The sequence below is a fragment of the Nicotiana tabacum genome, chromosome 5 (genome assembly GCF_000715075.1).
Source record: "Nicotiana tabacum cultivar K326 chromosome 5, ASM71507v2, whole genome shotgun sequence".
In the NCBI taxonomy this organism is placed as follows: Eukaryota; Viridiplantae; Streptophyta; class Magnoliopsida; order Solanales; family Solanaceae; genus Nicotiana; species Nicotiana tabacum.
The window spans coordinates 142,542,760-142,570,611 of NC_134084.1; the positions used below are offsets into that span (position 1 = coordinate 142,542,760).

The window sequence follows — 27,852 nt, forward strand, 5'->3', positions numbered from 1 at the left end:
GTCTGAACAAACTAATTCAGAAGGACCTGGTCCATGGTCTGCCCATGTCAAAGTTCAAAATACAGAAAGTATGTGATGCCTGTGCTAGAGGAAAGCATGTGAAGTCCTCTTTTAAGTCTAAAAAGGATGTAAACACCTCAAAGCCACTCGATCTTCTGTGTATGAATTTATGTGGCCCTATGAGAGTGCAAAGAAGGGGAGGAAAAAGATACATTTTTGTGATAGTGGATGACTACTCCATATTCACATAGACTCTATTTCTTAGAACTAAAGATGAAACTTTTGAGGTGTAAGGCTTTTGTGAAGAAAATTCAGGTGAAGATGGAGTCTAGAGTCGCATGTATTAGATCAGATCATGGAACAGAATTTGACAATGCCAAATTTGATGAGTTCTGCAATGAAAATGGCATTACTCACAACTTGTCAGCTCCAAGAACCCCCCCCCCCCCCAACAAAATAGAGTAGTGGAAAGGATGAATAGAACTATTGAAGAAATGGCAAGAACAATGTTGATCGATAGTGGGATTGCAAAGAACTTATGGGCTGAAGCTGTCAACACTACATGCTACTTGGTGAACAGATGCATGATCAAATCTCTCCTGAACAAAACCCTCAATGAATTGTAGAATGGAAGGAAACCCAAGCTGACTCACATAAGAACATTTAGGTGCAAGTGTTATGTTCTCAACAATAGAAATGATCAACTTGGTAAATTTGATGCCAAGAGTGATGAAGGAATCTTTCTAGGGTATTCTTCTCAAAGTAAAGCTTACAAGAGATACAACAAGCGGACTCAATATGTTGAGGAAAGTGTTCATGTTATCTTTGATGAGTCTTATCCTTGCTGTGAGAAAAGTGCTAAAGATGATCAAGATGGAGAGCCCTTACTGGTTCCTGGTGAAGTCATTGACATGACAAATGGAAAGGAAGATATGATGAGCCAAGTGAAGGAGCCAAGTGGAGACAATGCTGCCTCTTCTTCAATGGAACCAGATACCTCAATTACAACCACTAAAGCTGAAGAAAGAGTGGTTGATGCAGTACAAGGTACTCCACTAGTACCTGAGAGAAGAATATAAGAGAACCAGTTAGATATACCCAGGTCCTCTACAAATGAACCTCAAATGCCCAACTGGAAACACAAAAGCTCTCATCCTCTTGACAACATAATTACTCCTCTAGATTTTGGAGTACAACCCAGGTTAAAAGCCAGAAATTTGCTTGCCTTCTTAGCCTTTCTCTCCCAAATAAAACCCAAAAATATCAAGGAAACCTTGAAAGATGTAGATTGGATTACAGCCATGCAAGATGAGTTACATTAGTTTGAAAGGAACAATGTCTGGCACCTGGTACCTATACCCTTAGATCGAACTATCATAAGAAACAGGTGGGTATTCAGGAATAAGCTTGATGAACATGGAAACACTACAAGGAACAAGGCCAGGCTAGTGGTTCAAGGCTACAATTAGGAGGAAGGGATTGATCTGTAAGAAGTTCTGCAACACAGAAGACCAAATTGCAGATATCTTCACCAAAGCTTTAAGTAGGGAATATTTTGAAAGAAACAGGTTGAAGCTGAGGCTATTGAAGCCCAATTGAGAACCTGATTCCTCATCAATTGGATATGAAAATCACCTTCAGGTCAAACTAACTAAAGTGTTTTCTGGCCAAGTCTAACTCACTTCAATACTGTTGCAGATAAACATGTATGATGATTATAGAAGCTGTAGATACATTGCATGGATGATAAAAGAGGATTGAAATTTTCAATGACAGGTCAAGAATCTAGTTCTTGTACCAAAGGTTAGTAGTTCTGTGCATTCTTTAATACACGTCTTGAAAAGGTACAAATATCAACTGTCATGTCATCCACCTTTTCAGACCCTGTTGTCACGTCCTTTCACTTCAAATCGTTCCATCTCCCTCTGAATTGTTGCATCTCTCCAAGCACAACTGTCGTTTCAGAACCGGTTCATATCTCTCTCTTTATAATTATCCTCTCTCATTAAAAACCCTCTCTTTTCTTCACAGACCATAGTCCTCCATTAGAACTTCTTTAAAAAACTTTCTCTCTATCTTTTCAATGGCTGACACAAACTCCGAAATTCCTACCTCAATCGTCTCTAACACTGAAAACCCCATTGAGTCTTCCATCCCAATGAGTCTTCTGTAACCATTCATGTTCTTATCTCTAAAATTACTCCTAACCTAGATTTCCCGTCTCCCTCCAGTTCTAAGACAACTATCTCAGAAACCCCTAAATTGTTGATCATTCTTCTCTATCTTCTGAGTTTCCTGTTGATCAAGGGAAAAGTGGAGAACAGGGTAAAAGTCCTGAGGTCATAGAGGTTTCCGTCATTGTTGCTTCAGATTCTGTGGTGGCCATGGAGCCTATTGAGGAAGAAAATGTCGCGACCATCTTTGTGGTATCTGCTGATGACGTCTTACATGAGATAATTTCTGGTGCTTCCATGTCTTAGAGAAACGAGACACATTATATAGGGGAAGAAGGATCCATGGTGGTTGTTGAAGGCTCTACACTAGCAAAAACTACTGGGCCCTCTCCGGAGGAAACAGGTCAACTTTTTCACTCCAAGGCCAGTTCTGCTCCTATATTTGTTGTTGAGCCCTTTGACATTAAAGTCCCTGAAATGAGGTCTAGTGATGAGGAGGATCAAGACAACATTTCTCTTGATGCTTTCATAGTCAAGCGAAGGGTAGTCCTCACTCCTGAGTTTTCTACTAAATGACCTACTTTTAGGTTGCAAGCAAAGGTAGCCTATGACTCTGCCCTTCAAAAGAGCAGAAAAATGAGTGAGAAGAAAAAGAGGAGACTGGTGAAAGACAATGTAATAGTGTGCGATAAGGTTGTACCTGTGGTGGAGGTTGAGGAGGAAACAACTGAGGAACCTAGTTCCCTAGTGAGAAGGTCCCAGAAGAAGAAGCAATTTGCTTCTATAGAGAATGTTACAACCCCTAGTTCAAAGTTGAAGGATGTTGTGAGTGAGCCCTCAGTTTCTGATGAGGATGTGTTAGTCAAGTCTAAGGGAAAAAAAATAAAGTGGTGTGAAGTCTAGCAAAAGAAAACTGGAACCTGTTAAGGAACCCGTTTTTGTGAAAAGGATGAGAAGTGAAGCCAGTTCTGCTTCAGAACAATTAAGTCACCAAAACGTTCTGTTGGGTCGTACTTTTGACCCAGGAATTTTGGATATGGCTGGTATGAGACAAGTCTTGGCAATGGTTGAGTTTCAACTGTGGGGGCATCTGTTCCAAATAGATGCACCCAAAGTATATGAGGATAAGGTTCAAAGCTTTTATGCCACCCTTTTTCCCGTTGATACCGACGATATGTGTGCCTTGGTGAATGAGGTGGACATTGTATTTGACGTGAGTCTGCTTGGGTATATTCTAAAAGTCCATATGGTTGGTGTGTCTAGTGTGAAAGATGCTTGTGGGTATAATTTCCGGAATGTTGTGGTAAAGGATAATGTGAACCAAAAGGGGGACCAGATTCACAAGAAGGCATTACTCCCTATTTATCAGTTGCTCTTCGAGTTGGTGAACAAAGTTTTGTTGCCTCGTGCTGAGAGGAGGTCCATGACTTCTAAGTCTGACCTATTTCTAATGGAGCAACTGGATGGCTTTAACCCTGTCAACCTGCCTGCTATCATGATCGAACACATGAAAAAAGTAGCAACCTTCAAGGATGTCAATCATGGTCTTCCATATGGGTTTTTGCTTACGCAAGTGTTTAAGTTTGTCAAGGTGCCACTGGGGGGAGGCAACTTTGGAAGAGTGTGAGTGCGTCGAGAAGAATGGGGGGTTATGCAGTACATCAACAATCTCACAGCTCATTAATGCTCAAAATAGTGCAACTGAGGAGATTCGAAGGTTGAAGGCTAGGAATGCTATCCTGGAAGGTCAATAGGCCCAAGGGGCTCCGGAGTCAAATAAGGAGGTAGCTCGTTTGACAAAAGAAAATGTTGATCTCAGGGCACAAGTGGAGAACCTGAAAGCAGAACTGCTCAATGAGTAAAAGTCGGCCAATGCCCGAATAGACCTAGTTCTCCAAACTCTTGCTGCAGCTTCCAAGCCCTCTACTCCTAGTGCCCCCTAAGCAACCCCTTCAGTGACCAGTTTCTGGATTGTCTCTTTTAGTGTTTATGACTTGGCGGATGTTTTTGTTTCTTTTGTTTTGAAATGGGTGGGATGTATCAGTACTGCTCCTGTTTTCAACAGTCCAATTCTGCATTTGTTTTTTAAGCAAAGGTATATGTTTAATATATAAAAACTATCCTCTTTTGTTATCTCAATGCTTGTATTCTCTGTTTCTCTTCTCTATCATGTTGTGTTCACATATGTAGCATGAGTTAGCTAGGCTATACTTCTTTATGATATTTTCCTGCTTGTGTTGCCAAAAGGGGAAAGTATAATTGAAACAGGGATCTGATTAAGGGGGAAGCATAAAGTCAGGGGGAACTTGTGAAGTTCCTGTTGCTTCATCTGGTTATTTTTTGTTCTAAATACATGTTATCAATATCTAAGTTTGTCATCATCAAAAAGGGAGAAATTGATGGGTTTTCAATGTCTTTGCCTTATGTTTTGATGATCTAACAAACTTACTGTCAAGAACCAGATAGGGAACCTAACACACTTGGTTTACATTGCTAATGAACGGATTCCAGACAAGAACTCCAGCTAATGTGAATTGCTGCGAGTGTAGAAAATAGAGAAACAAGACAAGGACCTGATCCCTTGTGTTTCCCTGACAGTAGTACGAAAGTCAACTGTGCACAGCTGGAAAGTGACTGCCACAGAAACAGTGCACATAGTGCAGCAGTTTTGCAATCACTTGCCCTTTGACCAACCAAGTGCTTACATCATTCAAGTAATGTCATCAAAGGTGTATTAACAAGATCATTATAACAAAACATAACTTGAACACTTGAGAATTTACTTCAAGCATTCAAGTCTTCTGCAAGAGTGAACTTAATTCTCAAGAGCTTGAAGAACAAAGTTAAACGCTACTACGGACCAGTTCCTAAATTCAGTATTTTGTTGTCCTTAGTTGAGTTGTAACTTTGTGATTGTTCTTATTGCAATTCCTAAATTGCTTAGCTAGAAGTGTTGTTTAGGAACCCCTATGTAAAACCATAAACTGTCTGATTTTGTGTTATGACTAGAGTTAGTCATAAGTTAAAGTCTTTGTAACTAGTGAGTGACAAAGTGGCTTGTGGTAAATGCATCACAAGTTAGTTGAGTTGAAGTTTTTGTAATAGAGTCATTACAAAGTGGCTTGTAATAGTGTGTTTACAAGTTAGTGAAGTTGAAAGCCTACAACGGTAGGTCGTGGTTTTTGTCCCCTTGAGCTGGGATTTTTCCACGTAAAAATTCTGTGTCTCATTTACTTACTGTTTCATTAGTATTCTCAGTAGAAACTCATAGACGACCAGGTACTCTATAGTTTGGTGGGCTCATATAAACTAACAGGTTTCTTCTTGAGCGGAGAGGTCTTGTACAAAAGAACTCCAGATTTGAATCTTTTGAGGTGCGTAGATACCCAGGAAGCTGAAAAAATCATGAACGAAGTGCATTCGGGAGTATGTGGGGCCCACGTAAATGGATATGTCCTTGCAAAGAAAATCCTATGGGCAGGTTATTACTAGATGACCATGGGAAATGATTGTTTTAGTTTCGTCCGGAAGTACCATCAATGCCAGATACATGGTGACCTAATTCATGCACCGCCTTCAAAGTTGCATCATATGTCAACACCTTGGTCGTTCGTCGCTTGGGGCATGGATGTTATTGGGCCAATCGAGCCGAAAGCTTCAAATGGTCACAGATTCATCTTGGTTGCCATTAACTATTTCACAAAGTGGGTTGAAGCAGTCACTTTTAAAGCCGTCACCAAGAAAGCAGTGGTGGACTTTGTGCATTCCAACATTATTTGTTGTTTTGGTATTCCTAAAACTATCATTACAGACAATGCTGCAAATCTGAACAGCCACTTGATGAGGGAGGTATGCGAACAATTTAAGATTACACATCGTAACTCTATCCTTTATCACCCCAAAGCTAATGGCATTGTTGAAGCTGCAAACAAGAATATTAAGAAGATCCTCAGGAAAATGATTCAAAGTTCTAGACAATGGCATGAAAAGTTGTTTTTTACATTATTGGGATATCGCATAACCGTGCGCACATTAGTTGGGGCCACGCCTTACTTATTGGTTTATGGCACTAAAGCCGTAATACCTGCAGAAGTTGAGATTCTCTCTCTTCAAATCATTGTTGAAGCCGAGATCGAGGATGATGAATGGGTCAAGACCCGGTTGGAACAACTAACTATGACTGATGAAAAGCAGATGGCCGTAATTTTCCACGGGCAGTTGCACCAACAAAGAATGGCCTGTGCCTACAACAAGAAAGTGCGGCCCAGGAAATTCGAAGTGGGGAAACTCGTTCTGAGACGCATTCTCCCGCATCATGAAGAAGCAAAAGGAAAATTTGCTCTGAGTTAGAAAGGTTCGTACATCATAAGAAGAGTGTTGCCAAAAGGAGCATTGTATTTGGGAGACATTGAAGTAAATGATCCCGAAGCAACTGTCAATGCAGATGCGGTCAAAAGGTATTATGTTTGACCCTTTTATGTAGCTTTAATGTTTTCTGATTGAGATGACAAAGGCTTTCATTCCCACTACCCAAACATTACCAACCCTTGCAAACCCTTTGAGCCGGTTCCCTTTTCTTTGATTACCCTCTTTGGAACTTGGAAGTTATTAAAAAAAAGAAGAGAAAATGATGAACAAAGAATGAAAAAAGAAAGAAAGAGAAAAACAAAAGAAAATCAGAAACAAAGTTGTTTGAACTATGTTCGACTTGATTCCGAAAGGATACGTAGGAAGCCTCTCTCTGGGGTTCAGTCACACTAAAACAAAAATTCACATTTCCCTAAAGTCAAAACTAGGGTAAAAGCTACAATGATTTGGCGATGGTTTCGTCCAAAAGGTTCCAAAGTTGTAATTCAATCCAAATTCCTTTAACCCAAATCCTTTTCAAGTCTTTCTGATCGATCGGCAAAGATTTTCAAATTGGAGGATACAGTTACTTGGATATGATACAACAAAATAAGAGAAATAAAATGAGAGAGTCTTATCAGTGAAAACCCTCACGAGCATCGTAAGGCGATGGTAAGAATAGAAACTGAAATGAGCGAGTCTTGTTAGTGAAAACTTGCAAAGAGCATTATAAGGTGATGGGAAGAAGAGAAATGAGAGACGTCAGCTGGTGAAAACCCGCAAAAGGATCCACTGATCCAAAAGAGGATCCTCACAGCCATTGGCATCGGCAGAGTCCTGGCAAGGTTTCCTGATTTTGACGTATAATTTGTGATGAACTTCCGAGAGTTGGACAGTTTACACAGATCAGGCATCCAGTCCAAGAGGCATGTCATGTTCATTGAAGTTTGCATGCACTCCAGATAAGTTCTTTTCTTTTCCCCGAAAGGGATACCTCTCGTCTAAATGCATTTGTCCATTCCATTATTTTCTTTTCTTTGAATTCCTTTCGGTCTAACTTTGTTTCGAAACTATGACAAAGAAGGGATGTCAAGACTGATTTACAGGATTATCGCTTGATACGAGCTAGTATGCAAAAAGACACCCAGCCTCGGCAAGGGCATCAAGTCGACCCCGACTGACCATGGTGGCCGATGCTTCGAAATCAAAAACTATTGAAAGAAGAAAATTAAAGTCAAATGCCCACAAAGGCAAAATAAAGTTGAAAAGGTTAAGTCCCACGTGACCAGCCATCATGGTAAAGTTTTGGAAAATCCAAAAGTTCTCTGGGGCCAAAAATAAAATCGGTCTTCAGGAAACAACCAGTTGCAAGTGAAATTATCATCAAAAAAGCTGGTAAAATCAAGTGACTAAAACACTCAAGGCCGCAAAATCAACCACTATTTCAAACTAACAAATTGTTCTTTGTTTGATAAACAGTAAATAGGTGTAATCCAAAGCAACCTTGCAAGAAGCAGGTGCAACCATAAAAAACCGCGCGGAGACTAAAATAGCTCTACCGCAACAACAACTCCAAAAAGGGAAGTCTTTTCCAAATTCTTTGCAGCATTTTACTCATTCTCTCAAAAAAATGGAAAAGAAAAGAAAGAAAATTCAAAATCATGGTAGTATAGGGTCTCCAATCCCTAGCTGCATTTTCCAACATAGGGTCTCCAATCCCTAGCTGCATTTTCCAACATAGGGTCTCCAATCCCTAGCTGCATTTTCCAACATAGGGTCTCCACTCCCTAGTTGATTTTATTTTAGACATAGAGTCTCCACTCCCTAGTCTCTTTTCCAACATAGGGTCTCCACTCCCTAGTTGATATTTATTAACATAGTGTCTCCACTCCCTAGTCTCTTTTCCAACATAGGGTTTCCACTCCCTAGTTGATGTTTATTTTGGACATAGAGTCTCCACTCCCTAGTCTCTTTTCCAATATAGGGTTTTCACTCCCTAGTTGATGTTTATTTTGGACATAGGGTCTCCACTCCCTAGTCTCTTTTCCAACATAGGGTCTCCAATCCCTTTTTGATTTTACTTTAGACATAGGGTCTCCACTTCCTAGTCTCTTTTCCAACATAGGGTCTCCACTCCTAGTTGATGATTTTTATACATAGGGTCTACATTCCCTAGTCTTTTTTCCAACATAGGGTCTCCAATCCTTAGTTGATTTTACTTTAGACATAGGGTCTCCACTCCCTAGTCTCGTTTCCAATGTAGGGTCTCCACTCCCTAGTTGATGCTTATTTTAGACATAGGCTCTCCACTCCCTAGTCTCTTTTCTAACATAGGGTCACCACTCCCTAGTTGATTTTGTTTTAGACATAGGGTCTTCACTCTCTAGTCTCTTTTCCAACATAGGGTCTCCACTCCCTAGTTGATTTTATTTTAGATATAGGGTCTCCACTCCTTAGTTGCTTTTCCAACATAGGGTCTCCACCCCCTAGTTTATTTCATTTTAGACATAGAGTCTTCACTCCCTAGTCTCTGTTTTATCAAGGTACACCAATCTCGACCTTTTACTTGCTTCAATAGTAAAATAGTATAGAGTTTTGTTACAAATAATTCATAAAATTTTCCTAGTGAAAACTGGGGCAGAAAAATTCATTCATTTGTGTGTTTTGGTGTTTGAGCAGGTTTTTATCTCGAGGCACAAGATTCAAGATGACCAAAAGACGTCTCAATCCAAAATAAAAAAGAAAAGAAAAAAAGTGAATCCAAAGTGCAGAAGCGGAGAAAAGATGTGGACCGCTCAAGATATGCCTAAGGTCACAAGCTTTGCATGTCCAGTATTGATCCGAAAAGGCCAAAGAAGAATGAACTAGCACTCACAGCTAGCAAACATCAAGGTTCAGATCAGAGTCTGCATGAAGAACCAGCCCATACTCAAGATCAAGTTTTAGAAGAATTAGAGATAGTAACCTTGTAACTCATAGTTGATAGGCTTATTTAGTTTCTTTTCATTTTGATTTTGGTGTAATAAGGAGCTCAGCAAGCAGAGACAACAACAGTGAAATCACAGCTTCTCGGTAGTCCCAGCTATCAAAACTTTTAGAACTACATTGATCTGACTCCTTTATATCTAAGGATATGTAGGCAATCTCTGAAGCAAGGTTCGGTCAAACTTTTTTTGCAAAGTGCTTCCCATGGAGTATCCAAACAGCAAAAATTGCTCATAATCACTTTATCTTTGCCCGAAAACTCTTCATGTTTCCAAGCAAAGAGGGGCAGCTGTGAGCACGTGACTTTTGCCCGACTAAAAATACTCCTACAAAATTCAGAAAAATAGGGTTTTCTAATTATTTTAATTTTTATAGAACTTTTAGAAATTTTCTGTTAATTAATTGCTTGCATTTAGTTGCATGTTTAATATTTTAAAATTATAAAAAAATACCAAAAAATGTCTAAAATATTCGTTGAATAGCATTTTAGGTTTATTTGCATTTAGGATTTAATTACATGAGTTATTACATTATTAAACAAAAATCAGTAAAAATGGTCATTTTTACATATTTAGCTTTTAGTTTTTTAAATTAGTATTTTACTTTCTTTAGTTTTAAGTTAATTAATTTTTTTAATGTTAGAAATAGATAATAATTTTAGTGCTACAAATTAGATTCAACTTAGGATTTAATTTAAATTTTGATTAATTTGAGTAAGATTCAAAATTAAAAGAAAAGGAAAGAAAGAAAAGAAGAGAGGCCATTTTTCACTTCAAAATATTGGGCCAAAACTATTTTTCAAGCTCAATCCTCCACAAGCCTGCCCCAGCCAAGATCTTTTACAAAATATCCGGTCCGGCCCTCTTAATACCCAAACGACCACGTTCCCCCATCCCCCCAAATGATCCTAGCCATTGATCAATTATGATCTAATGGCTGGGAATTAGCCCACTCCATCCTTTATTACTGTCCAAACCCAACTACCCCCAAACCCTAAAGACCCAGCCCAGGCCCCTTTCGTTTCCCTCTCTCACCCTTCGTCGTCCACCGTCACCGAAAATTACCTACGGCGGCGGCCCGTCTCTAGTCTCACCCAAATTTACATCACATAATCCCCATAACTCCCTAAATCCTAATCCCTCATCAATCTCCACAGATACCACCAAACCTCATCAATTTCAGATCTTAGAACCTTTAGAAACCTTAGTTCATGCCCCATTTGATTTTTCTTTTAAATCCTGGTCTATCTTGTGCTACAACTTGCATCAATTGACTAATTGGGTTGAAAGCTATCAATTGACGTTTTTTTCGTGGCATTTGGGAGTCCCCAATTTATTGGCAAAATCCTCACTGATGTGCTGAGTTTCCTTCTCCCTCCACCTCCTTACATTTGATTCTCCGGCCGAGCTATAGTCATTATCGTTACATGCAGCCACTGTTTTTGCCTTTCAAGCTTGAATCAGTGCTCACGTGACGATATCGACCACTGCCCGAATTGTTTAAAGTGAGTAGTGATGTCATCAATAGGTAATTCGTCCTTCCATTCTTGCATGGTCGTTTTGCTTAGTTGCACGATTTACTGTTAGATTTTTGTTTTGTTTGTTATTTTACATATTATAGTTTAGTTTTAGGTTAATTACGGCATGTTTTCGCTTAGTTTCAATTATACTTAGTTGAATTTGCTAAATTGTCATTTGAATTGCTTGTTTAATAATGCATCACAGTTGATTGATAGTGTGTTCCTTCATATGATAAGTTTGTAGGTTAATTGACTTTGATTAGTTAAGTACAGGTTTAAATTATGTTGATCACCTAAAATGGCAGAGTCGAATTTTGTTCTGCTTTGCTGTGATTTTTTATCCCTTTAAGTTTCATGGATAGTTGTTTGTAATTAACAAAAGCTAAAGAGGTCAAAGGGATTTGGAAAATTAGGGAATCTAAGTTGGTTGTTGGGGGAAATCTCTAGAAGGGTTTAAAGTGCAATAACCCAGAGATTAGATCAGATTTTAGGGTTAAAAGGGTTAATTTCATAAGATAAAAGGGTTGAAAAAAATTGAGTAAATATCTGTATTTTAAGGACAGTTGTCCAATTCAATTTTAAAAGATGCCCTTTCTCTTTATTTTTAGGGACTGCATTCTCCAGAATTATTCCCTCACATTTTTCTTTATAAGGTCTAACATTCCTTCACTCACACACATACTAAGACACTGTATATTTACTCACTCAAAAGGAATACACGAAAAACCCTCAAAAACTTCAGAGAATTTTTCATTTTTATTCTGAATCTTTCTCTTTTTAGTTCAAGGTTAGAAACGGAAAACAAAGAAAAAAAAAGGAACTTCTAAGGGTATTTATTCTGTCTCCATTTGCTACTGGATTTTACTCCGTTCTGCTAGAATTTCAAATCAGTTGCTGGTTCTTTTGTTCTTGTTGATTTCCTGCTACTGCATTTGCTCTTGTTGCTGCCCTCTTTTTCCAGTTTTCAGAGACTTATTTTCTATTTTATTTTGATTCTGCTGCTATAGGTATGTTTCATATTCTGTACTCATCCAGTTCGGTTCAACAAATGCAAATCTGATATTTTACATGCTCCATCATGTGTTTAGTTTTCTTATTTGATATTGATTTCTTCTAGATGTGTGGATGTTGCCCCTACTAGTATGGATTGAATGCTTTTACTTGGTTTTATGTTGCTTATGTTCGGCTTTATATATCCAGCGTGCTTTAGGTCTCGATGCTACTTGGTGTTCATCTTTTGTTGATCTTTGTTTTGTGTATTATAAAATTAAATTTAATTTGTTAAAGCACGGCATTAACCAGTTCATTATCTTCGATAGCATGTTATTGTTTAACTAATGATTTGTGCTTAAAATGGTATTGAGATGTGGTGGATGGATGGATTTGACCACCAGTTGATCGGAGTCATCTCTGAAGAAATCAGTGCAGCATTTTAATTACAGAATTATATAGTGATTTGATTTAATAGCTTTTCATATGACTAATAGATTCAGATTTCAATGACTAGCTATAGAAGTTTGTCTGAGTTGAAGTGAAATTCATTGGCCATATTTTCTAGAGTAGCTATTTATTGTAATGATTTGAAGAAAGAATACTAATTTAGAAAGATTATTTTTGTAGAGTAGCTATTATTGTAATATTTGTTCATAGCTATCATTGTAACAAATTGAGATTATTCAACTATCGATTCTGTAGTTTAATTGTCGATTTAGTAATTTGATATTGCTCAACTGATCATATATACAAACCTGCTTATGAATTGGTTTGAGTCTCATACAAACAATACTAACTTGGCTCATTAAGTTCTGGTAGTAACCCAATAGTTTTTGACATATTCTGTAATCCATATTGCTTTTACAATCATTTTATTAGCCCATTGCATGATGTTAACGCTCTGGTCATTGATTAATTTGTGAGTTTAACTTACGAGCAAAGAACAAATTATGAATTTCGGAGTCATTGTTTCAAATGCGCAGTAGCTTTTTAGGATAGAACTGCTAGATTGTCACCATATTTCATTTAAGATAATTAGTAAACCCAGTTCGATTTAATTAGTATATTGACCACCAAAAAATATCATTGCCATAATTCTTAAATCTTCTTGATTGATCTCAAACTTAGGAAAATAATTCATAAATACTATAGTTTGCTTTAGGTGCGATTAATAATAAATCATCATGACTATGGTTACAGTTTTCGTGGCATAGTCATGATACGTAATCCCCAATTCGAGTGTGCATTTCATGTGACTTGGCCATAACTTCGAATAGTAAATAAAATTAACATGTTGTAAGTCGCGGGTGAATTTCGCGTGACGTGATTTGCAATGTGTACAAAAAATAAATGAGTGCGCGACATTGCGACTCGTTCAAACAAATTCCATAAATACTAAAAGCGGTTTAAAAGGTAAAAATGCACAATAAGTTCAAATATGTATTAATCAGATAATTAGACCAATTATTAATAGTTGAGCGACTGTGCTAAACCCACGGAACTTGGGAATGCCTCACACCTTCTCGCGGGTAAACAAAATTCGTTACCTGGTCTTCTGTGTTCGTGGACTTTAAAACAGAGTCAAACTTTCTCGATTTGGGATTTAAAATAAACCGGTAACTTGGGATACCATAAATTATTCCAAGTGGCGACTTTGAATAAAATAAATAATCTTATTTCGAATGATGTCACTTTAATTAGAAAACTTCCTATCCTTCGAAAAAAAGGAGGTGTGATATTCCTAACTTGGATGGTTCATTGGGATCATATCCAGCTTTTTCTAACAACTTGTAGGCATTTAGGTTAAAGCCCTCATCTGTATGCTTTACGGGAAGTGCCAGATTTAGAAGCGAATTGTGGTTTGATGATTTAACAAACCCTTTAAGCAACTTTGTAGACGACTTAATTGCATCAATTCGTTTGATAGGAAAGGGTCTCATCTACTAACACATTACCTTGTAGTTCAGAAAATGGATCTTCAACTTTCCTTGTCTTTGGGACATAGCGAAGAACAAGAGTCACTTTCTTACTTGAAGATGCCTCATTCATCTTGTTCCTATCATGAAGCACCTGATCCTTTTCAACAATAATCCTTGCCTTGCTAGTTGTGAAATCAACTTTCTTTGCAACACTTTTGGTCAACATCACATCATCAACCTTAACCTCCTTTGAGACGTAATTCTTTAAGTAGAATTTTGCATTGGCAAAGTATGATTCAGCCTCAGTAAAGGGCTTATCATCAGCAACTATCTTCTTTTCGACCCCATCTTCGCAGTACTTCAAGCATTGATGGTAGGTGGATGAAACCACTTTATTCTCGTGTATCCATGGCCTTCCTAACAAGATATTATATGAGGTCTTTGCATCGATCACGTGCATCCATGCACTCAAATGCAAATCTCTCATATTTATTTCCAATTTGATAGCCCATATAACTCTTTGCCCCCCTTTATTGAACCCTTAAATCATCAAATGACTTTCACATAGTTTATCCATCGGTATGCCAAGCTCTTTGACAATACGAATTGGGAGAATATTGATGTCGGACCCATCATCGATCAAGATTCTACTTATTCTTTGTTCTCGTACAAAGCCAACCATAAATAGGGGATGATTATGGTGTGTTTCACCAAGCAAAAGATCATCATTAGTAAATGTGATTTTTGCATCACAAATGTCCACTTCTTCAGAATTCCCAGTGAGTTTTTCAGGCAAGGGAGGTGGCAGCAATAATGGATCCTCCTTCTTTGTCTCTTCTTCATCTATCTTATAACATGAGGCCTTGATATATTCACAGGAAGTTTGCGGGTGTAACTAGCTTGGCAGGAATTCGTCCAATATCACTGGACGACGTAGCCTTTGATAGTGATTCTCCGCCATTTTTGCATTCTTCCAATTCTTCTTTATCATTTTCTTCTTGGGTCTTTTCACCATTTTTCCCCTGGTCAACACATTATTGGAATCCCTTTGTGAATTTGTCTTTCAGCGTCTTCGCCGAGTAATAAGAATCCAACCTTCACATCAGTTTGATCATCACGTGCTTCACCTTTCTCTTGAGATCTTTCCTCCACTATTAGTTTATACGCTATAGGGAGAAGCAATGGTTTGCTCACATCAATTTGTTCAAAGTCACCAAATTTAATCATATTTGGTAATGATACAGTTTGGATGCCATCACATTCATGTACTTTGACAAAATTGCAAAGGACAATGGGATCAAGTGAACCAAAAACGAAAGTGACTTGATTCGAACTGTCTTTTTCATCCTCAAGCAAGATTTTTCCTTCAGCGGCCAAGTCCATGATTTTCTCCTTGAAGACAAAGCGCTTTTCAATAGGGTGGCCAATCAACCGACGGTACTTGCAATAATTTGGATCGTTAGTCCTTCCAGTTTCGTCTGGACACTTCATTTCGGGTAACTCAATGAGTTTCAACTCAAGGAGTTCTTCAAAAATTGTTGGGACATCGGAGTCCAAGAATGAATATTCTTTTGATTGCATTTCTTTCAGAGTTAACTTTCAACCAACTTTATCCTATAAGGACGTTGTCTTCACACTTTGCTTCTTACTCACTTTTGAAGTGACCTTTAATGGAAAGGCATTAACATTCATTGATTCCTTGCTCTCAGACTTCGACACAAACTTGCCTCTTTTCTTTATTTCTTGTTTATCCTTCACTTTGCGAAGTTCATAAACAGGTGGCCCTTGATTTCCACTTGAAGACATACTTATCTTCATATCATGAGCACGTGTAGCCAATTCTTCAAAAGACTTAGGCTTGATACCCTGTAAGATGTAGCAAAGTTCCCAATGCATTCCTTGAATATATATTTCTATTCCAGAAGCTTCACTAAGTCTGTCTTTATAGTTAAAGCTTTCATTCCTCCTTCGTTTGATGAAATCAACAACTGGTTCATCCTTCCATTGACGTGTGTTTGTGAGTTCAACCATACTTACAGTGGGCCTTTTGCTATAGAAGCGATTGAGAAATTCATGTTCAAGTTGCTCCCAGCTATCGATGAAACCAGCCTCGAGATAAGTATACCAATCAAAAGCATTTCCTTTTAAGGAACGGACGAACTGCTTGACAAGATAATCTCTATAGGTTCCAGCATTATTACAAGTTTCGACGAAGTGTGGAATGTATTGCTTTGTATTTCTTTTACCATCAAATTGTTGAAACTTTGGGGGTTGATAACCTGCATGCATCTTCAAACTATCAATTCTCTCAATGTATGGCTTCGGATATGCAAGAGAAGACTTGGCAACAACATCGTGCTTATCTTTGATGGTTCCCATAATAAAATTTTTCAATTGGTCAATGGGAATAACCCCATCAGATGAAATCTGAAATTCTTTAGGAGCCGTTGTCTGCCTTGCAGATGAGTCTCCTTTATCTTGCATCATTGGGAGCTTTCCAGGTGCATGAATTGAATCTCCCTCCATCATACTTTCAACTCTATCTGTCAGCTTGACAATGTGATTATCTTGATCTTGCATATGCTTCGTTAACCCTTTAATTGCCTTTGTTAAATTTATGAGTTGTTCTTTAACAGTTGAAGTGTTCGTCACCATTGCTTGGATAATCGTCGTAGATGGTGGAGCAAAGCACGGATTTTCTCTTACACCATACTTTGAGTGGAACAACTCATGTGGAATACTTGGAGCAGATCCAGTGATCAAGACATCATCATCATCCTGTGTGATGAGATTCTTAGATCTAGAAGGACAAAGTAGAGCCAATGTCTTTTCAACAATTTCAGCAATGTTCGCTCCTTCTTCCAATTCAGTTGAAAATGATCTTCCCCCCTTTGAGGATCGAAAATCAAAGATAGGAACTGATACAGAAGGCATTTGAAATGCTTGTTGTCCCAGCAAGTTTGCTTTGTTCCTAGTGACAGGTCCTACGCTTTCCATAGTACTATCTAGCAAGTTTTCCACATCAGATGAAAACTTTGAATCCATTGCCTTAGGAGTAGTGAGTTTGAAGTTGGTCTTCTTAGGAGCCATTTCTGTGTTCTTGATATTTGGTAATTTGAAAATGAGAGGTAGAGATTGTCCTACTGGGCGTGCCAGAAATTTGTAATAACAAATTTTCGCATCGAGAAATATAAATAATGAAGCCTAGAAAATTGGGTAACAAATATAGTATTTGATTTCAATAAATGAAATGTTACAATCTCTATGGTATTCCTCTGATTCTTCAAGAATGTAAAGTATCTTAGGCCCCGTTTGGCCATGAGTTTTGCCAAAATAAATTTGGGATTTATTTTCAAAACTCGTGTTTGGCCATAAATTTTGCCCACATTTTGGCAAAATTCCAAATCCCAAAATCATCCCAATTGTTGATTTTGGGCCAAAATCCCAAAACTTGGGAATTATATACATGTTTTTCCAAAATAAAGTTGGGAACTATGTTTTGAAAACGTATGTCCAAACACATTTTCATCTTCAATCCAAATTTTACCCAAATCAGTTTTTTCAAAATAAATTTGGAATCTATGGCCAAACGCTAGCTTAATAGCTTGACTTTGATTTGATTCAAGGGCTTGTAAAGCTTGGCCTTGAACTTGAATTTGGATTTGATCACGAACAAGTAATTTGATCTTGAACGCCTTGTTATTTGATTTGGCTTCGTTCTTGATCTTGAACTTGTAGCTTGAATGCTTGAACTTGTAGCTTGTAGCAAAATCTGCGGTGTTTGATCCACGAGCTCTCTGCTTGCTTTTTATTATCACTTCTGGTGTCTTCTAGCTTTATGAAGACCTCTATTTATAGTTATAGGGAGTGGTGTGTCTCTGCGATTGGAGTGGTGTGTCTCTGCGATTTGATTGGTCCGTTTAAACTGACCAATACCATCTAGACACTTGGCATGATTTATTTGGCTTGGATTGTCACATCACTTGACACGTGGCATGATTTTATTGGCTTGTTCTTTTGACTTGGATTGCCACATCACTTGACACGTGGCATGAGTCTGGGCTTTAAGATGGGCTAATAGCCATTTGGACCTTGGGATACTGAAGTGGGCTTATCATTTAATTTGTAGTCCAATTAAATGGACTAGCCCAACACATATATTAGATTTAAATAATTAGCCCAATTTACTAACCACAATATTTGTTTGGACTAGTGTTTTGAATTTAGTATGGTCCAAATTATTTTATGGATTTAAATCCAATAAAATTTAAATGCTTACAATAACAATCGCCAGAATTTTTCGTAAAGTGATTACCGGGACTTACCACAAAACATGGCATTCGCAAGAAATTTTTCATATGGGAAAATTCTAGTACGCTTATTTTCTCAAGATTTTTCTTATACAAATAACCGGTCATATTCATTGTTTATTTTTTCTAGCCATATACATAGATTATACACAATTATACATATATAAAACATAAATTATGCATATATTATATATTCATCGATTATTATTAGTTTAAATGGTTGGATAAGCCGGTATTTGGGTTAATTCTTCAAATTTTTGAATAGGGATACCATGAAATGGTCCACAAGTATTTTACTAGCATTATCAACTCCTATGACGAATTGATAATGTTTAGTACACTGGTATATCATTTTGATAATGTAAAATTTGTGGTCTTTGTTTGCAAGAGTGAGTGAATATGCTGAGTATAAACAGGCCAGAAATAAAAGGAGAAGAAAAAGCAGTTATTTCAACTGTCAAAAACCCAATATCCGAATTTCACTCTTCTTATTTACCGCCATAGACTCGGGACACATTACTCTATTCTACCCGTAGAATACAATTAAAAAAAACGTAGATATACACATAATATATAATAAACTGCTAATTAAATCCTTAATATCGTTTTCTTACTTTCTTCTAATTTTCTAGTGTGTTTATCTTCTTTTTACGCGAGAAAACTCTTCATGTTTGTGTAATTATGCAGCAAAGAGGATAAATTCAGAATAAAAGAAAAGAAAATTTGTCATTCTTAATTGCATTTTAGTCTTAACTCTGCTAGGGATATATGGCATTCGTGAAACTTGGCTCTAAATCTGAGGCCTTTCGTCGCGAAGGCCAAGCTTGGTAAGCCCCTATTTCTCTCTCTTTAATTTTCTGCTGGTTTAGATTTGCATCTTAATTCCCTATCCAATTATCATTGCTTATGTAGGCTCTAATTGTATTTTGCCGTAGAAATGACATCAGGTAGGGCTGTTATTTAGGAATTAGGCTGTGCGTCCTGATTTTTAATTTTCCAGGACAAAAATATTCTGCATTGAAGTTAAGATTTTTAGTTTAAAAGTTCAGGAGAAATAAGTATTGGTTAATCTCTAAATAGCATGAAAATGGCAATTTGTGCACTTGCCCCCATTTTGGCATGCATTTGCCAAAAATCTTTTTATTAAACTTCGTGTTTAATCAAATACCGACATATAAAATGAAAGTTTCAATTATTTTCTCGTAAATTTCAATTTTTTTGCTAAATCTGTTGTGGCTATATATGTAGAGATTAGTTAAGTAATGTATGCAATTGTTGAAACTAGATAAATGACAGGAAAAAACAAATTATAGGGTCATTTAGCTCTGATTATCTGACATTTTTAATATGTGTATGACTAGAATAGTTGATTGACAAATAATCAGTTTTAATAGGGATAAATAATGATGAAATAGGGACAAAAAAAATCAAACTAAACATTAATTTCCTTTTGCATTTGAGCAGCAAAATTAGATATGTTTTCTTTGTATTCAGGCATTGCACATCAGGCCTTCCTAGTGATGTTACAATTGAAATTGGAGAAATGTCCTTCTATCTACACAAGGTACACCTTTTTATTTACTATCAAACCTCTCTATAACAGTGTTGTTTGTTCCGAAAATTTTAGGTTGCTACAGTGATGTAAAGTGCTACTATTACATAACATATATTATATATTATAACATAACATGAAAAATTGGTTCCAACGAAAACGTGACTGTTATAGTGAAGTGTTGTTATAGAGGATGGCTGTTACAGTGAAGCGTTGTTATAGAGGATGGCTGTTATAGAGAGGTCTGACTATTTTCGGATATTACTTTTGCAGTTCCCATTGATATCAAGAAGTGGACTACTAGCAAAGCTAATTAAAGAATCATCGAACGACGACGGATCAGTTTGTGTTTTGCAGCTAAGTGACATACCTGGTGGTGCTAAAGCATTTGAACTAGTAGCCAAATTTTGTTATGGTGTCAAAATAGAACTTACTCCTTTAAATATAGTTAGTCTAAGATGTGCATCAGAGTATTTGCAAATGACAGAAGAAACTGGAGATGGAAATCTCATTACACAAACAGAAGTTTTTCTTAATGATGTTTTTGGGAATTGGACAGATACTATAAAAGCTTTAGAAACATGTGAAGAAGTTTTACCACATGCTGAAGAACTTCATATTGTGTCGAGATGTATAAATTCCTTAGCAATGAAAGCTTGTACTGATACAAAGTTATTTAATTGGCCTGTTTCTGAAAATGATCAAGAGGGTAGCACAGGCGCGGATATATGGAATGGTATAAGCGCCGAAAAGAGGACACAACCCTTGACAGATGATTGGTGGTACGAAGATGTGTCGTTCCTTAGCTTACCTCTTTACAAACGATTGATTCAGGCGGTTGAAGCCGGAGGAATGAGGCCTGAAAATATAGCAGGTGCTCTTGTGTTTTATGCCAAGAAATATATACCTTTGATGAATAGACAAGCAAGTTTTAAGGATGCTCCTAGCCATACTAAATCAGGTTCAACAATTTCCACACCATCGGAGGCAGACCAAAGGGTACTTCTTGAGGAGATAATGGAATTGCTACCAAATCAAAAAGGAGTAACGGAGACCAGGTTGAAAGCGCATACTTTTAATTACTTAATTATATTATGTCTCAAAATGCCCCCTCGTGTGTGCTCCTTTTTTTTCATGGGCGAAACAAGTGGAAATATTTTTTTTCTTTTTGAGTGGCGGTGACATTTGAAATTAGAACCTCTTGTCTGCTCTTATTCCATATTGAATTGTGTGAATCATTCAATCTAAAAGTTTAAACTGGCAGAGAGAGAGCTCTTTTAATGTACTTAATTATATTATATCTCGACATAGGTTTTTTCTGAGGCTGCTCCGAACTGCTATGAGGTTGAACCTAGGACCTTCTGCATGCTCTAATACTATGTTAAGTTATGTCAATTATCTCATTTAAAAGTCTAAGTTGTTAGAAAGAGCACATTTTTAGTAACTTAGTTATATTATATCTCGACATACCGCCTCACGTGTGTGCATGATTCTTTTTCATGAACCAAACACGTGAAAATATTGATTTGAACCTAGGACATTCTGCCTGCTCTAATACTATGTTAAATTGCATGAATTATCTCATTTAAAAGATTAAGTTGTTAGAAAGAGCATATTTTTAATTACTTAATTATATTATGTCTCAACATACTGCCTCACGTGTGGACCTGATTCTTTTTCTTGAACCAAACACGTGAAAATATTGAGTTGAACTTAGGACCTTCTGCCTGCTCTAATACTATGTTAAGTTGTGTGAACATTTCATTTTAAAGTGTAAGTTGTCAAAACGAGCACACTTTTAATTACTTAATTATATTATGTCTCGAGACAGGTTTCTTCTTAGGCTGCTCCGAACTGCTATGATGTTACAAGCAAGTCCCTCCTGCAGGGAAAATTTGGAGAGAAGAGTGGGATTGCAATTAGATCAAGCTGCACTAGATGATGTGCTAATACCAAATATGGGATATTCAGTGGAGACATTATATGACATAGACTGTTTTCAGAGAATTTTGGACCATTTTATGTCAATAGACCAGGCTTCTTCTGCACCTTCTCCATGTTTTATGGAAGAAAACCAATTGATGGAAGGTTCACTTCCCTTGACTTCATTAACAAGGGTGTCAAATCTGGTGGATTCATATCTCGCGGAGGTGGCGCCGGATGTTAATTTTAAGTTCCCAAAATTTCAGTCTCTTGCTGCTACAATCCCAGATTTTGCTAGGCCACTTTCTGATGGTATTTATCGCGCAATTGATATATACTTGAAGGTAACAAACAGTTGTTCATTTTCACTTTAGTAATATGTTGTCTTTGTAGAAATATAGGGTAAGGCTGCGTATAATAGATCCTTGTGGTCCGACCCTTCTCCGAACCCCTGGTCGCACATAGCGGGAGCTTAGTGCACCGGGCTGCCCTTTAATATGTTGATCTTTCTTAATTCCACTGAATCTTGCTGTACTTTTTCCTTTCTATGTGAACTACAAAGTTGGTAACATGGGGAAGGAAAGTTAGATTAGTGAGGTTTAATCATTTTTAGTATTAGACTAGCTAGAGATGTTTAATCATTTCATGTAGAGCATGTGGATAAATACCTCTATTTTAGTATTTTTGTGACATGTAAAGTTGTCAGCCACTAATGCAACGGTCAAGTTGTCTCAGTGTAACTTAGGTCACGAGTTCGAGCCGTGGAACCAGCCACTGATGTTTTCATCAGGATAGGCTGCCTACATAACACTCCTTTCGGGTGCGACCTTTCCCTGGACCCTGCATGAACGCGCGATGTTTTATGCACCGGGCTGCCCTAATTTTTAAAGTTGTCAATGACCTATAGATCACGGGTTCGAGCCGTGGAATCAGCCACTGATGCTTTCATCAGGGTAGGCTGCCTACATACACCCTAAATTTACCGGACCCTGCGTGAACGTTGGATATTTTATACACCGGGCTGCCCTTTTTTAAAAGTTGTCAACTTTCAATTATTTTTCAGAAAACAATTATTGTCAAAGTTCATTTCTCAACCTCTTTTCATTCAAATTTAATGTTACTTTCCTTATTATGCATGTTTTCTTACACATGCTTTCAATTTTAGGCACATCCTTGGCTCACAGACTCAGAAAGAGAGCAAATCTGCAGACTAATGAATTGCCAGAAGCTGTCATTAGAGGCTTGCACACATGCTGCTCAAAATGAGAGGCTACCTCTTAGGGTGATAGTTCAAGTATTGTTCTTTGAACAACTTCGGCTACGAACATCAATATCAGGATGGTTTTTTGTCTCTGATAATCTTGACAACTCGCAAAGTAGTCTACGTGGAGGCAACCGTGACACGAACACAGCAAATGGCATGGGATCAAGCATCGACGATGTGAGGGAGCGTGTTGCAGAGCTAGAAAAGGAATGTAACAGCATGAAACAGGAGTTTAAAAAGGTGGTAAAAACAAAGAAAAGGTGGAATGTGTTTTGTGGGAAAAAATCTCAGTGTGACTTGAATACAGTAAAGCCCTGTAAAATACAACCTCCACCTGTTAATGAGCATAAAAATCACAAGAAGGGAGACTCAAACTAAAGGTGGACGTAGTTATTTACTGTGTGTTCTTCTTTTCCTGCTATCAGGACTTCTTTTAGTGTTATTATGGTAGTATTATGTATGTTATGGTTTGCACGTCCTGATATTTTTACAAATGTTTAATGCTGTAATGAGTAGATAATAGGCATTTTTAAGCAAAGAGCATTTGCATACAGTGAAACTTTTAAGGTACTACTCGTTTGGTACGAAGGTTAAGGGATAATTAATCCTGAGATTAAATTTGAGATGAGTTTATCCTATGTTTGATTAGGATAAAATAGCGATATAACAAATCCCGGAATGATAGTGTTATTTTTATTCCATTGGAAGAGTGGATAACAATCTCGAGATAACTAATTCGGAATTGTAGTGTTATTTTTATTCCAATGAAAGAGTGGATAACAATCTCGAGATAACTAATTCGCAAATAATTAATCCCGAGAGAGTATTATTGACGTTGGTCCGACATTTGACAGAAAAAATTGAGTGTTATCATTATAAGATGTGTGGATTCAAATTATGCTAAAAATCAGGGTAGGGCCTGCGTACGATAGACCCTTGTGGTCCGGTCCTTCCCGAATCCCGCACATAGCAGGAGCTTAATGCACCGGGCTGCCCCTTTTTTTTATACATGAATTACTTACTTTAGTAGGACGTTTGTCTTAAATAGTTTAATCTCCACATTGCTAATACACATTCTAATTCCAAATTATCCATAACTTAATGCGGATATTACTTAAAATACTACCAACCAAATATTGCATTAGTTATACAGCATACCCAGTATATTTTCTTACCCCTACCTTGTGCAAGCAGATAGATTGTTTCCAATAGACCCTCAAACACAGTCACAGCAGCAAAGCAACATTAGTTATACAACCATAAAAAATTTTATTCTACAATAAACCAAATAATATATTATCTTACGTGGGATTTTATGTTAGAATTAACTGCTCAAATATCAGAATCAAACAACCCTTTACTCCAACAAATTAAGTTCTCAAGACCTTAAATGTGTGCAACACATACACTGCACATTCATTTTACAAGAAAGAAGGTTCACACCAAGATTCATACCAAAGAGTGATCTAACATGTCATTTCTAGTCCATTATCAACTAATGGATATAATATTACAGATCAGAATCTTTCCCCGAGGCAATTTTAGAACATACACTGTAAGAGGTAATATACTTGTGAGTTCTCATTAGTCTAGATGCAGATACAAAATTTTGTACCAACTTTGGAGTAAAAGTAGCAGGTGTCGAAGGTGCAAAAAATTCATGAGCTTTGCTGCAATTTTCATCGATACGAAGCCCTGCCATGTAGAATATACATTCATTAGAGCAAAATCACCTTCGGCGAGAGTGTTAAAAACTTAAAATAACCAAGCATGGGCGAAGCCACACTTTGCTTAGGGTGGTCAATTGACCACCCTTTGTCCGTTTGTCGAGAAATTACATTGCTTATATAGGTAAAATATTAGGTTTTAGAGGTACATAACATACATTGGACAACCTTTGCCGGAATTTTATTTATTTATTTCAAGTTTTCCTTGAGGAAATTCTATAACCAAATTTGCATATGGTAGATTGAGCTTTTTCAACTTTCATCCTCCTTTCTCTTCCTTTTTTTGGTACCATTATCAAAAATTGACTCTTGTTTTTGTTGTTAGAGAGCAATTTCTTCAAAGGTTACCAATCTTTAGAGTATACAAATAGATATTGATGTGTTCTCAGCTCTGCATTTGAAAAGACTATGCAGAATTTTGAAACCAGAACGTGCGAGCTGTTTACCTCAAGCTTTTCCTCAGTCAAAAAGATGTAGTTTTAACACATTCAGAATTGACGCCTGGGCCGTTCTTCAGCAGCGCTTACGCGTATGGACCTGCCATCAAGGTCCTGCACCACAATATCACAGCAGATGCAAAGTTAGAAGAAATCCAAATAGGAAAGCTGAAACTCAAGAATGGTTACAATAAAACATCTACATCAATAGTTAGAAGAAATGTAACTAGTTAATTGTGGTCCAACTAGTCCAACACATATAGGAGGAAGGATGCAAAAAAGTGCAGCGGCGGACAAATTCATAATCCTTCTTTTCAGACAGATACCTAAAGGACAAAAACAACTGATATCTACAAGCATGAATTTATCGGTCCACGAATCAAGATATGCAATCAGGCATACTAAGAATATACTTACAACACCATTCAAGCTATCAATTGCATCATTGACCTCTTTGGACGAACTGTATGTTACAAATCCAAAGCCCCTTGATCTACCACTATCTCTATCATAGACTACTTTGGCATCCACAACATTGCCTTGCTCACTGAACAATTCTTTAAGTGCCAGGTCATCGACACCCCACGAGAGGTTTCCTACGTATACTCTATTGCTGCTGTCAACACTTCTCCCACCCCGTGCACCTCCAAAAGAAGAATTCCCGTCCCTTCCACCTCCATATGAAGAATTTCCACCCCTTCCACCTCCAAACGAAGAATTCTCCCTTTTGGCTGGTGCTGGCCCTGCGTTCACCCTTATTGCCCTCCCGTCAATTTCCTGCAAAAATGACATCAGAATGTTCGCTTAGATATCAATCAAAATCGTTGCAACTGAGTGCATATCCAAGCACTTGATAAGACTTAAGATTATACAAATTGCAAGTTGAAAGTGAGACTAGAAAAAGTTAATTAACGAATATAGTTTGTTTTAACAGTCTTTAAGATAACCAAAACCATGGAAAATTTAGACAACCGTTGTAATATAAGTACACTTAATGGTAATAATGGATTACGAGCAGAAAGGGCAAGACTTTACATATCCATTGAATTGTTGTTCAGCAGCTTCAACTTCCTCTTTCGTAGACATTGTCACAAAACCAAACCCTCTGCTTCTTCCAGTGAGCTTGTCATATATAACCTGCAAAAATTGTAACAAAATTCACTACTTCATTACCCTCCTAGTCAATCCTTCTCGCCCAAAACAAACTCTGTTGAGCTCACTACAGGGAATGTACAAAACAAAGAGTGCCTTCTCCAAAGAAACTAGAGCAAATAGGACAAAAGAATTACTGCTACATTGCAAAAGTTTCATAGCAACTTACTCACTGGTCATGTTTCCAATTACGATTTAAGTTATATACACTGTCAGTATAATGAATTTTACACCATCAGTGTGATTTAACATGTTATAGCAGATTTCTTTGCCATTTTCTAGGTTACCTATCAATGTTTATTAAGTAGAGTTACTTGCAATTACCTATTAAATGACCATTTAAGAACCTTAAAATATCCATTTCCAGTTAATAACGTTCAAACATGACCAACACAGCAATTCAAAGGAATCTGAAGAAGGGAACTCCACTCCAAATCAAAGCTTACTCCTTAAGTCTTGAATTGAGTGAACCAACAACAACAACAACAACAACAACAAACCAAGTGTAATTCTACAAAGTGGTGGGGAGGGCAGAGTACGCACACCTTAACACTACCTTGTGAAGGTGGAGAGGCTGTTTCCGACAGACCCTCGGCTCTCTTGAATTGAGTGAACCACCACATATTAATGCTTAAACTGTAGACACTTTTAATTATGCCATGGCACAATTTTAACTATTTAATTACGCTTTAACATTAATTAGCAAAAACATAGGAATAATTGGCAGTTAACTAAATTACCTCAACCATTTCGACATTTCCAGCACGTTCGAAAAGGCCAGCAAGAGCAGCACTGTCACCACTGAAAGGCAAATTACCAACAAAGAGTTTAAGGTCTTCAGAGAAACGGGGTTGTTCTGATACTTCAACATCATCTTCCAATTGGTCAAAATCAGAGAGCGCAACGCGAGTCGAAAACGAAGATTCAAAAGGCTTAATTGAACAAAGGCCTGTTGAAGAAGAAGATAAAGAAAGGTTCAGAGAAGAGGAAGGGAGAGAGAAGAAGGAAAGTGTGGAATTGGGTTTTAGAGAAGAAGGGGTTTGAGGGGTGACGAAGAGGAATTGGAGAGAAGAAACTGAGGAAGAAGCCATGGTTTTTGCTATAAAGCAAGAACGAGAGAAGAATATGGGTAAGGCGGAAAGATAAGGTTTTTCCAAGAATTTGAAGATACAGTGTTTATAGGCAAACATGTTCATATTTATAAGTGCAAAATCTGTAGATATTTTTTTAGGTTAAGTGGAATAAGGCCCAAATAAGAAAGGCCATGTTTGTTTTTCTCAAAAAGATCTTGAAAGGCTTAGCCGAAGTTGCAAAAACCAAAGCCCTATAGGCTATGATAGCCAATTTTATTTGAAGAATTAATCTTAATTGTCGCTCGTCCAATCGCTTAAACTAAAATAATGATACATATATAATATATGAATAATGCATGTATAATACGTATATAATTATATATGATCAGTGCATAATCGTGTATATCAGCTAGGAAAAGTAAATAGTTAATCTGATGGCTATTTGTGTAATGACTTCATTTTATTATTTACTCTGGT

At 37.3% G+C, this 27,852-nt stretch overlaps 2 protein-coding genes across 2 annotated transcripts; one reads left to right on the forward strand and one right to left on the reverse strand.

The window, feature by feature from the left end:
* Positions 1 to 18,631: 18,631 nt before the first annotated feature.
* LOC107792670 (BTB/POZ domain-containing protein At5g03250-like) lies at positions 18,632 to 23,539 on the forward strand. Its single transcript, XM_016614907.2, has 5 exons — positions 18,632 to 19,074; positions 19,742 to 19,811; positions 20,073 to 20,857; positions 21,631 to 22,066; positions 22,888 to 23,539. The coding sequence occupies exons 1-5, from the start codon at positions 19,016 to 19,018 to the stop codon at positions 23,362 to 23,364; spliced, it is 1,827 nt and encodes a 608-aa protein (XP_016470393.1). The 5' UTR covers positions 18,632 to 19,015; the 3' UTR covers positions 23,365 to 23,539.
* A 777-nt stretch (positions 23,540 to 24,316) lies between these two features.
* LOC107792669 (29 kDa ribonucleoprotein B, chloroplastic) lies at positions 24,317 to 27,510 on the reverse strand. The gene is made up of 5 exons (XM_016614905.2): positions 27,043 to 27,510; positions 26,186 to 26,287; positions 25,568 to 25,927; positions 25,160 to 25,264; positions 24,317 to 24,681 (listed from the first exon to the last, which is right to left on the reverse strand). The coding sequence occupies exons 1-4, from the start codon at positions 27,496 to 27,498 to the stop codon at positions 25,202 to 25,204; spliced, it is 981 nt and encodes a 326-aa protein (XP_016470391.2). The 5' UTR covers positions 27,499 to 27,510; the 3' UTR covers positions 24,317 to 24,681; positions 25,160 to 25,201.
* Positions 27,511 to 27,852: the final 342 nt, after the last annotated feature.

Coding starts and splice junctions, on each gene's coding strand:
- LOC107792670 (XM_016614907.2), top strand. CDS start 19,016: ATGGCATTCGTGAAACTTGGCTCTAAATCTGAGGCCTTTCGTCGCGAA. Junction 19,075..19,741: donor CGTCGCGAAGGCCAAGCTTG/GTAAGCCCCTAT, acceptor CTTTGTATTCAG/GCATTGCACATCAGGCCTTC. Junction 22,067..22,887: donor CAATTGATATATACTTGAAG/GTAACAAACAGT, acceptor TTTCAATTTTAG/GCACATCCTTGGCTCACAGA.
- LOC107792669 (XM_016614905.2), bottom strand. CDS start 27,498: ATGAACATGTTTGCCTATAAACACTGTATCTTCAAATTCTTGGAAAAA. Junction 26,288..27,042: donor GAAATGTCGAAATGGTTGAG/GTAATTTAGTTA, acceptor CAATTTTTGCAG/GTTATATATGACAAGCTCAC. Junction 25,928..26,185: donor AACAACAATTCAATGGATAT/GTAAAGTCTTGC, acceptor TCATTTTTGCAG/GAAATTGACGGGAGGGCAAT.